The sequence below is a fragment of the Gymnoscopelus microlampas genome (genome assembly GCF_963454915.1).
Source record: "Gymnoscopelus microlampas genome assembly, chromosome: 15".
NCBI lineage: Eukaryota > Metazoa > Chordata > Actinopteri > Myctophiformes > Myctophidae > Gymnoscopelus > Gymnoscopelus microlampas.
In genome coordinates, this window is record NC_139952.1 from 10706490 (window position 1) to 10716489 (window position 10000).

Below are 10000 nucleotides of genomic sequence, written 5' to 3' on the forward strand. Positions count from 1 at the left end.
GTCAACAAGGCCTGCAGTAGGCTATGCACTGGACAAATATGCATGACATTATTTCAATACACTAAAAAACAGTGGTGGAAAGTAACTAAGTACATTTACTCAAGTACTGTACTTAAGTACAATTTTGAGGTATCGGTACTTTACTTGAGTATTTCCAATTTCCAATACTTTTACTACTACTCCACTACATCTCAGAGGCAACTATTGTACTTTTACTCCACTACATTTATTTGAAAACTTTAGTTACTAGTTACTTTTCAGATATAAATTATGATATAATGAAACATACATTAACCACTTTAACCCTATTTTATACCTAGCCGATCTACAAGCTCGATCTGCTATTTTCAAATATTTAGTACTTTTACTTTTGGTACTTTAAGTACATTTTGATGCCAATACTTTTGTGCTTTTACTCAAGTAAATTTTGAATACTGGACTTTTACTTGTAACAAGAGTATTTATTGCAGTATTGGTACTTTTACTTAAGTAAAGAATTTGAGTACTTTTTCCACCACTGTTAAAAACATGGGAAATGTTAGAGGGAGTAATAGCCATGGATACACGACGGTCGACTGTCACGATGTCCTGTTCAACAAGATTTCAAATGTATAAAAATCTTTGGAAAATAGCAGATCTACAAGCTTGTAAATCTGTTATTTTCAAATGGCAGATATGTGTAGGGCTGAAGTGGTTAATGTGTGTTTTGTTTATAATATTCTAGAGCTTAATCTACAAAGTAACTAGTAACTAAAGTTTTCAAATAATTGTAGTGGAGTAAAAGTATAATATTTGCCTCTGAGATGGAGTAGAAGTAAAAGTGTTGAAAATTGGAAATACTTTCCAATACTTTACTACTACTACTACTACTACTACTACTACTAATAATAATAATAATAATAGTAAAAAAAATACCTCAAAATTTTACTTAAAATTTTCCTAAGTACAGTACTTGAGTAAATGTAAAAAAAAAAAATCAGAAAAGGCCTATTTTCATTCCAGCTAATAAAATTCACAATATCGGTTGCATATCGGTTATCGGTGACCGATATAATCCAAACCTCTCTAAAATCGGTTATCGGTATCGGTCACAAAAATCCCTATCGGTCGGACTCTAATTACCAGTGATGTTACATGAAGGCCACTGTAAGACCTTATGTCGAAGGCCATATCCTGCCATGGCTATGTACATTCAGAGGAGAAAAACAATGCATGAGGTGGCATGAAAAGGTATTAAGCATTAACATGTACATCATTGAAGCTACTTTGTGTAGACGTGAATTGAAGTAATGCTGTTGTGTGGGTGGGTCTTTAAAAGTGAAGATGGGATGTGGTTTGCTGTAGGGAGGTATTGTGCTATTGAGATTTAAAAAAAAAAATGCATGTGTGTATCTATCTATCGATCGATCTATCTATCTATCTATCTATCTATCTAACCCACCACGACAACAGATAAGTCATCTAGGCTTTTTTCATTTTTGTTATTTCATGTCATATGAAAGCAGGGAATCATAGCTACAAATACTTTTGTAAATACAGTATTCAATCAAAATACAAAATAGCAGATCTACAAGCTCACAAGGCGGCGACGCGTTGTGAGCTTGTAGATCTGCTATTTCATGACACATGTTTTGTTTGTAACTAGTGTTGCCATGTATAGTAATTATAAGCGACCTCGTTCTCTGTGAAGTTGCTTGCAAATATTACTAGTTGCTTTTTATTTGTTTTTATTATTTTGTTGTGAGCTTGTAGATCGGCTATTTCCAAATCGTCTATTTTCAAAAAGCCGATGCATATAGGTTTATAGTGCTCATATAGCCTAATAGTCACTTACATCTTTGGGCTTGTTTTCATTGACCTGGTTGCTTATTACTCTCTCGAAAATCTGGCAACCGTGTCATAGTTTATACCACCGAAGAAGAAAATGCGGAAGTGGTCGTCTTTACAAGGCCATGAAAAAGCATAATAACGTGGACTTGCGTCGATCAGTAAGTAATTAATAGCGGACAGTACTGTGTTTGGCTAAAAACAGTGTGTTTGGTAACCTCATACAAGCGCACTGTTATTTTCGATTCCACTTTTACCACACATTTAACCGTATTTACTCCAATTTGCAAATGTTCTTTGTGGGTTTGATTCCTGTGGAAATGTGTAGATTCAGGGTTAAGATGTCATGGGAAGAATGACTTAATTTTGTGATGCGACAAACATCCGTGTTTATGTGAAACTTGTGTGTTATTGCAAAGGAATTCCACGAGTGGTCTTGCACATGCGCAGTAAAGTTGTTTACATCTGAAAGAGCATTTCATCCCAGCATATGAGAACGACTGCACGTTGAATGCGAGCTGGTAAACAATTGTGCATGGAAAATGGTCATTTTGTGTGTTATTTTATTATACATGTTTGCGTAGTTTTAATAGTATTTTCCATTTGTGTGTTTTCTGTTTACAGTTAAATAACCTACTGCAACAGCGACTTACAATGCTTATCTTTAGCACCCACTTTAAGGAGAGCTAATGTGTGTAGTTTCTCTTGGGCTGGCTGAGGCTATCAGATACTGTACCAAGTATTAGTAGTTTAGTAACCGTGTGTGTGTGTGTGTGTGTGTGTGTGTGTGTGTGTGTGTGTGTGTGTGTGTGTGTGTGTGTGTGTGTGTGTGTGTGTGTGTGTGTGTTAATAAATTACCAAAAGTCAGTATCGGTTTTGCGTGTTTTTATGTGTAGTTGTTGTGTTGTAGTTTGAGTGTTTTACGCCAAATCTACTACGTGTATTCGTCCCTGGACCGAAGGGAATAGCTTGAGTTAGGTTGAGCTCAGATATCGGTACAGTTATTTAACAGCCAGCCCGTGCGACGAGGAAAGTACGGAGATTGGTGTTGTTCACGTGAGGAGTGCTAGGCTAGCTCGACGTCGTGGGTCTCTTGTCGACGAGCGTCGTGGGAGAGGCGAAACGTAATCATCTCTGCCAAACCAACCCCCACGAGACGAGAGGGACTTCGGTTCCGAGTCGGACAAGCAACGTGGAGGACGTGCGGGAGAGCCAGCTGTTCATCAAAGAGCGGAGCAGAGCGGAGCGACCCATTCCGAGAGGAGGACGCGCTCGGTTGGCCGACAACAATTACCAAAGCAACATCATCATCAAAGAAATGTGTGCTTTTTGCAATGTGTGATTTTTGCATTTGACTGTGCTGTTGTCGGACGATGAGACGAATTAGTTTAGAACTGTGCATGATAGCACTGAAGGCTAACAATATTAAAATATTCTGTTACAAATGGTCCGGAATTCCACATGTAGCCTACTAGAGTTTCACAAGTACAAAAGTATTGGCTTCATAATGTACGTAAAGTATCAAATGTAAAAGTAGTCATTATGCACAATGTCCCATTTTCAAGTGGTAACATGTAGCCTAGCCTATAAAAAATATGTTTTAAACTGCCCATGTACAAGCTGACCTCATGGCACCAAAGCTAATTGTGTGTACGGGTATTTCAAGGGCTGGCAGAGAATAACGCTTAGTTTATCGTAGTTTAAGTTGCGTTGTCAGCTCCACATCTGCTATTTGCAAACATTTTTGTACTTTGGGTACTGTAAGCCCATTTAAATACTAATAGTTTTACTGAAGCACATTATTATCTCCGAATCCTTTCTCATCATGCAGTACTTGTACATTGCAGTATTGATACTTTTACTTAAGTAAAACATTCGATGACTTCTTTCCACCATGCCATTTCATTTATATTTGAATCACGTCAGTTTGCAATGCAATTCATAACTAAAGGTCTATAAACCTGTGTGATATAGTGACGTTATGAAGTACTGCTAACTGGGAAAGCAGCCCGTCCAGCAGGGGCCATTCACACACTCTCTATGTTGTCTTGACAATGACGTTGGCTGTAGTACCCCGGATGCGATGTTACAAACAGATGACCTGAATGTTGTGGTTGTCCTATGCTAAACAACACATACAGTAACGTAAAAAGGAATACATAGGTTTGATGACAGGAAATTCATTTATATACTATTGCTATAAAACAACAAAGCTAGCCTACATGTTTAAGGTGACATTACACTTATGCTATTGTGCTCCACTATGTTTTCACATTTCAATGTGTAAACATACAGATGCATTTACTATGTCCATGTGTATGATGCGACAGATTGAATAGCATGTTATTGACTTCATTGATGCAAAACATTTTGTATAAGTGATTAATGTCCCTGAATGGGTTTGAGCCTTATTGTTGTTGTAATGTGTGAACATGATGGCGCTCACAAATTGTGCATTTTGAGACTCGGGCGGAATGCAGTGATTCCGTGCCGCCACGTTAATATTGGAGCGTCGGGTTTATATCCTTAACCCAGCCAGGTTGTGTAGCCTACATAACTCTCTATGACATAACTCCATAACATAGGACAAGCTACTGTAAGTTTGTAGACCTCAGTGTCCATGAAAAGAATGTCGGGGCTCCCGAAAATTATCTCGCAGAATCGCTGCTGCGCTGAAAATAGCAGATCCACAAGCTCACAACCCGTCGCAATGGGACCTGTTGTGAGCTTGTAGATCTGCTATTTTCAAATAGCCAACGCAGCCATGCAGATCTGCAAGCTTAACCGAGTGACTGTTAAAGCAGTTTGTTTAAATTACTTTATAAAATGTTATATTTTCACAGGGATTATTTATTAGTGTAGATATACATTTTGGAGTGGATATATGTGTCCAGATGCCTGTCAGACCGTCTGCGCCGCAGGTCTAAAATGGAATAAACGGGCGCAGGCAACGTCAACGACTGGTCTCGACCAGACGTGAGATCTCAGCGTAAAGTAGGATGAAGGCCACGTCAGGATATATTGATAAATGCCGAAAGGTGCGGTAATATCGCCGTACGTTCATTATTCGGGCTGCACCGCGTTGATAAATGAGGGCCACTGTGCCTTCCTTCCGCCAGACAGCTTTTTGTGTATTTACTATGAATATCGCCCCTATACTTAAGGCTGACAAATAACGTAATACACATCCATTCTCTCTACGTCCTGCGTGTCTGGAGGATGTTGGGTCTTTTGAGCAATTGAGCCAATGTGTATTCTCAGAATCCCATTTCACACTCGAGTGTGAAATGTGTCTGTCTGTGTCCCTCATTCACAGAACCGGTTTTCTACGTCATGACATAAGCGCACAATATAAACAGCACACACATGTCCTGGCCTCGTTCTCTTCATTTTTGATTGTTGAGACAGCAGAGAGGCAGCAATGGCACCAGCGTAAAAAAAAAAGTTTGTCCAGAGCAAACTCATCGACGCGAGGACGCCTAAACGAACGGTAGCCACCGCGATCGACCGCCTAAACCACTTTCAGGACAAGCTGCTTCAGGCTGCAGCATCAGTCCTGCTTGGTAAAATAAAGGCTGAACTCAGTGGACATTGGACAATATTTTGCAATAGGCCTACTCGCGTATAAAGATTTCCCGCTTTCCAAACGGGAACTAGTTGCAGTTTGTATTCGATTCATGGAGGATGGAGGACTCATCAAAGAGCGGGCAGTGGAATTTATTGACACCGCGGATTTAACTGCACGGTGCATCACAAAGCGCTCCTAAAAGAAACCAATCATCTACCAACTATTGTAGGCTACCCGTGTCTAAGCTAAAACATAAACATGTAGGTCGCCTACATAGGCTACTTTGGTAAATAAATCTGGTTATTTGAAGAGGAGGTTATTCAACTCTCCAGCTGTCTATCTGCGACTCTCTCCCCCCCTTGCGCTTCAACTACATGCAAAAAGGCCGTTCGCAGCTCGCGATGCTTAAATGAAGAAATGTGCACGGAAAATCATCTAAAACTATGCGAAATAAACCCCAAAAAATATCAAAAATAAAAGCGGGGCTTTATTGTGGCTTAAATAGATTCAAGTCGACACTTATTAATGTTTTGGTGCATTCTATAATTTAATACAAAATTCTGATGCCTCTGCAGAGTGATACGGCATGAAGTGTGTAGAGGGGAGGGCGGGGCTTTAGGCTGCGTGGACACTGGTGTTGGAACAATGGCGGCGGTGCAAACATGTTCAGATGTGAGAGGGGGCATGTTCAGACCTGAGAGGGGGCGTGAGAGGGGGCGTCTCCCTGCATGAAGCCAGCAACCAATCGGTGTTTGGAGCAAAGAGGGGGCGTCGCCCTGCATGAAGCCAAGTTGCAGCAACCAATCGGTGGCAACGAAGCAATGACGACGCGTTCCAGACCCTTTTTTAGCAAGACCGCCCCCTTTTTCCCACAAACAGAGAGTCCCTGACCAAATCACGCCCCGTTACGCCCCTTTTTCGCCTAAGCCACCTCCTCTCTTTATATAGCTCGAGAGGTTAACTCCTACATACCTCAGACGCCTTTCATCTCTGTCTATAGAGGACGGCTCGCTTCGCTTGAGCCGTCCTAAAAATACATACACAAGACATAGACATGATCACAAGATCCAGATAATAGCTATAGCTACCTCCTCCTGCTTCCATTCTTGATGGCACAAATGGAAGTAGGTACAAATGAGAATGTGTACCTATTGTTTTTAGTTGCAGGGGTCTTTAACCTTTGGCCGGAAGGCACTAATTCATATTCAGGATTTAGGGGGAGCTGTCCGCTCTAATAGATGATGCTTTCTTAAGCACCTGCTGGTCATATATATGACTCAGACAGCTGAATTTTACCCCTACAATCTTGCTAGCAGCCCTCACAACCCCGTTAAGGGCATTTGTCTGTCTAACACCAAGGTTTCCATACCAACATATGTCAGCAAATGACATATGTCAGCAAATGACGCTGCTGACCTTTCTTACACACCATTTCAGTATTGAAATGCAATTTCAGACGATTGTCAATAATGGAGCAGAGATATTTATAAGTGGTTACCAAATCCACTGTCTGGCCAGTGGATTTGGCCAGAAAGACGATTCAAATAGATCACCCCTCTTCCTCTACAGTACATGGCACCCTCCCAATCTGCAGAGGACAGACAGGTGACCAACAGTCAATTGACGTTTGTTTGTTGTTCCACCTCCAGGTAGCGAGGTTGCACGTCCAGGTAGCGAGGTTGCACGTCCAGGTAGCGAGGTTGCACGTCCAGGTAGCGAGGTTCCACCTCCGTCCAACGTCAAAGTGATCTGTAACAACTTCGACACCATGGTCTACTGGAACTACAGCAAGCAGCTTCCACACACCAGCTTCACATTAACCATCTCTGGATCATCTGATGGGTAACTGTTCATTATTATCATGAGATCTTCACATTAAACATCTCTGGTTCATCTAAAGGGTAACTGTTCTTTGTTATTATCATGAGATCTTCTATATCCCAGTCATTTCACTACATGCAGTAGACCCGAGACCTCCAGACATATGCAGTGATACAATCATATTTCAGCTTCATGCTGTCAAATACTGTAAAAGATGATGTACTTGAGACCTGACTAAAAGATGTTAGAACCATTATAAGAACCATGTATAGTAAGAAATACCAAAGTTAAACAGCAGATCAATCATGACAAGAAAAGGTAACTTGGGCGATATTTAACTCAATGCGATCCTAATATGTGATATACGATATTGCTATTATTGCAACAAAATAAGAAATAAGAGATAAAATATGGTATAAAATGGGGGTCCATGGCATAACAAACTGAGGGTCCTTGACATTCAGAAGTTTGAGAATCACTGCTTCAAATGATACAGTATGTTTAATATAAATCATAATTTTTTATTTGTATGAGTGACATTGTGTATTGTGTATTGTTATACAGGTATTCCTTTGTTTCAATTGTATTTATTGTTGTGTTTGTTCAAGGCACTTTGTGGTTGTAACTGATGAGCTTCAGTACAACCTCACCCGGTTGGTGTGGGCATCTGCAGAACGTTCCATGGACCTCCATTCTGTGAAGATATCAGCCAAACAGGGCGAACGTCAGTCCCAAACGGTGGAGAAGTCCTTCACATTCAACGATTACAATACGGCTGATGTACAATGTAAGTAATATGATGTAATACTACAGTAACATGCTTATTTATGAGGCTGTCACTCATACCTCGGTCACGCCCATGTTGTGATAAAATGGACCGTTAGAAATAGCTGGCTGAGCGTTTTATAATTTACAATGTAGGCATGTATGACACACTCTTTATCCAGAGTGACTTACAATAAACAAGGTAAACACAAACACATATATAGAATACAGAAAGACAGTGTAGTGTCTCAGTAAACTATAGGATCATAGAATACAGAGACAGTGTAGTGTCTCAGTAAACAATAGGATCATAGAATACAGAGACAGTGTAGTGTCTCAGTAAACTATAGGATCATAGAATACAGAGAGACAGTGTAGTGTCTCAGTAAACTATAGGATCATAGAATACAGAGACAGTGTAGTGTCTCAGTAAACTATAGGATCATAGAATACAGAGAGACAGTGTAGTGTCTCAGTAAACTATAGGATCATAGAATACAGAGAGACAGTGTAGTGTCTCAGTAAACTATAGGATCATAGAATACAGAGAGACAGTGTAGTGTCTCAGTAAACTATAGGATCATAGAATACAGAGAGACAGTGTTGTGTCTCAGTAAACTAGGATCACAGGTAAACAATAAACCTAGCATTAGTCTAAATAACATGTTTACCTTTGCATAAGACTGCATGGTCGTCAAGACTAAGTCAAGTGCTACAGTCTGAGGTAGGGATGTTCGATATTATCGGCCTCCCGATATTATCGGCCGATATTAGCATAAAAATCGATATCGGAAAATATCTGTATACATTTAAAAAATAAAATAAAATAAATAAATAAGTTACAGGAGTTCTTACTGTATGGTGTGTGTGTGATATGAAATTTGAGCTTACCCTAATCACAGTAATCCCCGCATATATCGGTATCGGTTGATATCGGTATCGGTAAAGAGTTGGACAATATCGGTATATCGGTTATCGGTAAAAAAGCCAATATCGGACAACCCTAGTCTGAGGTGGAGTCTGAAGTCTGTTTTGAAACAGACTGTAATGATTCCTACCTGAACAGTTGAATTTCAATGACATTTGATTGCAGGTTACTTGGACCTCCCTCCACTGAGTCTCTCTGTGAAGGACTTGAAGGCCTCAGTGAATGTTGTCAACCCCCTTCACGTCTATGAAGAACTGAAGCTCCTCAACAGTCCTCTGGTTGAGATCACTGTTCACCTGTTGAATGTTCCCCGTAAACACAGAGAGGTAACGTCTTGTTTTCTTCCTGTTGACAGGTGTAGTTCCAGACTCTATATAACATTCAGGAGGTGTAGTTCCAGACTCTATATAACATTCAGGAGGTGTAGTTCCAGACTCTATATAGCATTCAGGAGGTGTAGTTCCAGACTCTATATAACATTCAGGAGGTGTAGTTCCAGACTCTATATAACATTCAGGAGGTGTAGTTCCAGACTCTATATAACATTCAGGAGGTGTAGTTCCAGACTCTATATAGCATTCAGAGATTGTGGAATAGTTGTCTGGCTACGCAAGACTACCTACACATCAAAAACGAAGATGATTCTCTCGGAAAAACAATTGAATTAGTATCCACTTCCACTTCCTCCCAGATGAAGAACGGCTGGACCATTATCGATGACAACAAGCAGTACACATCTGAGTTCTGTTTCCCAGAGGACCAGCAGAAGTACTGCATCAAGCTGGAAGGACGCGTGTTTAACAACAGACGCATGTACCGTGTTCTGTTCAGAAACACTGGTCCTGTCTGTGCCCTGCCTGCTGAAGGTACAGTACCGTCAGTCTCCACCAGGAGTCCCTCGTAATAATAGTGACGTGTGCTGTAAGAAACTGTCCCTTAGAAATAGTTATACGTGTTGGTGAGGGTAGCTTGGTTTAAAACTTTTTGATATAAAGCCCTTTGAAACAAATCTTTTGGGGTTTTGCCGTCTCTTTTTGGGACAATTGTCAGCAGCTTTCCAAAACTATTGAAATACATTTTAGTATACAAGA

At 40.4% G+C, this 10000-nt stretch overlaps 1 protein-coding gene across 4 annotated transcripts in view; it reads left to right on the forward strand.

The window, feature by feature from the left end:
* The window catches only part of LOC311061446 (interferon gamma receptor 1-like), a 15308-nt gene that overhangs the window by 4904 nt on the left and 404 nt on the right, over positions 1-10000 (forward strand). For 2 of the 4 annotated variants that reach the window (XM_084080097.1, XM_084080098.1), the window contains 4 exons: positions 7087-7237; positions 7825-8003; positions 9075-9235; positions 9601-9775. In XM_084080097.1, coding sequence (XP_083936223.1) covers positions 7087-7237; positions 7825-8003; positions 9075-9235; positions 9601-9775 — 666 coding nt within the window. Of the gene's footprint in view, positions 1-7044; positions 7238-7824; positions 8004-9074; positions 9236-9600; positions 9776-10000 lie in introns of all 4 variants that reach the window. The other 2 variants (XM_084080095.1, XM_084080096.1) reach the window with 2 other exon arrangements.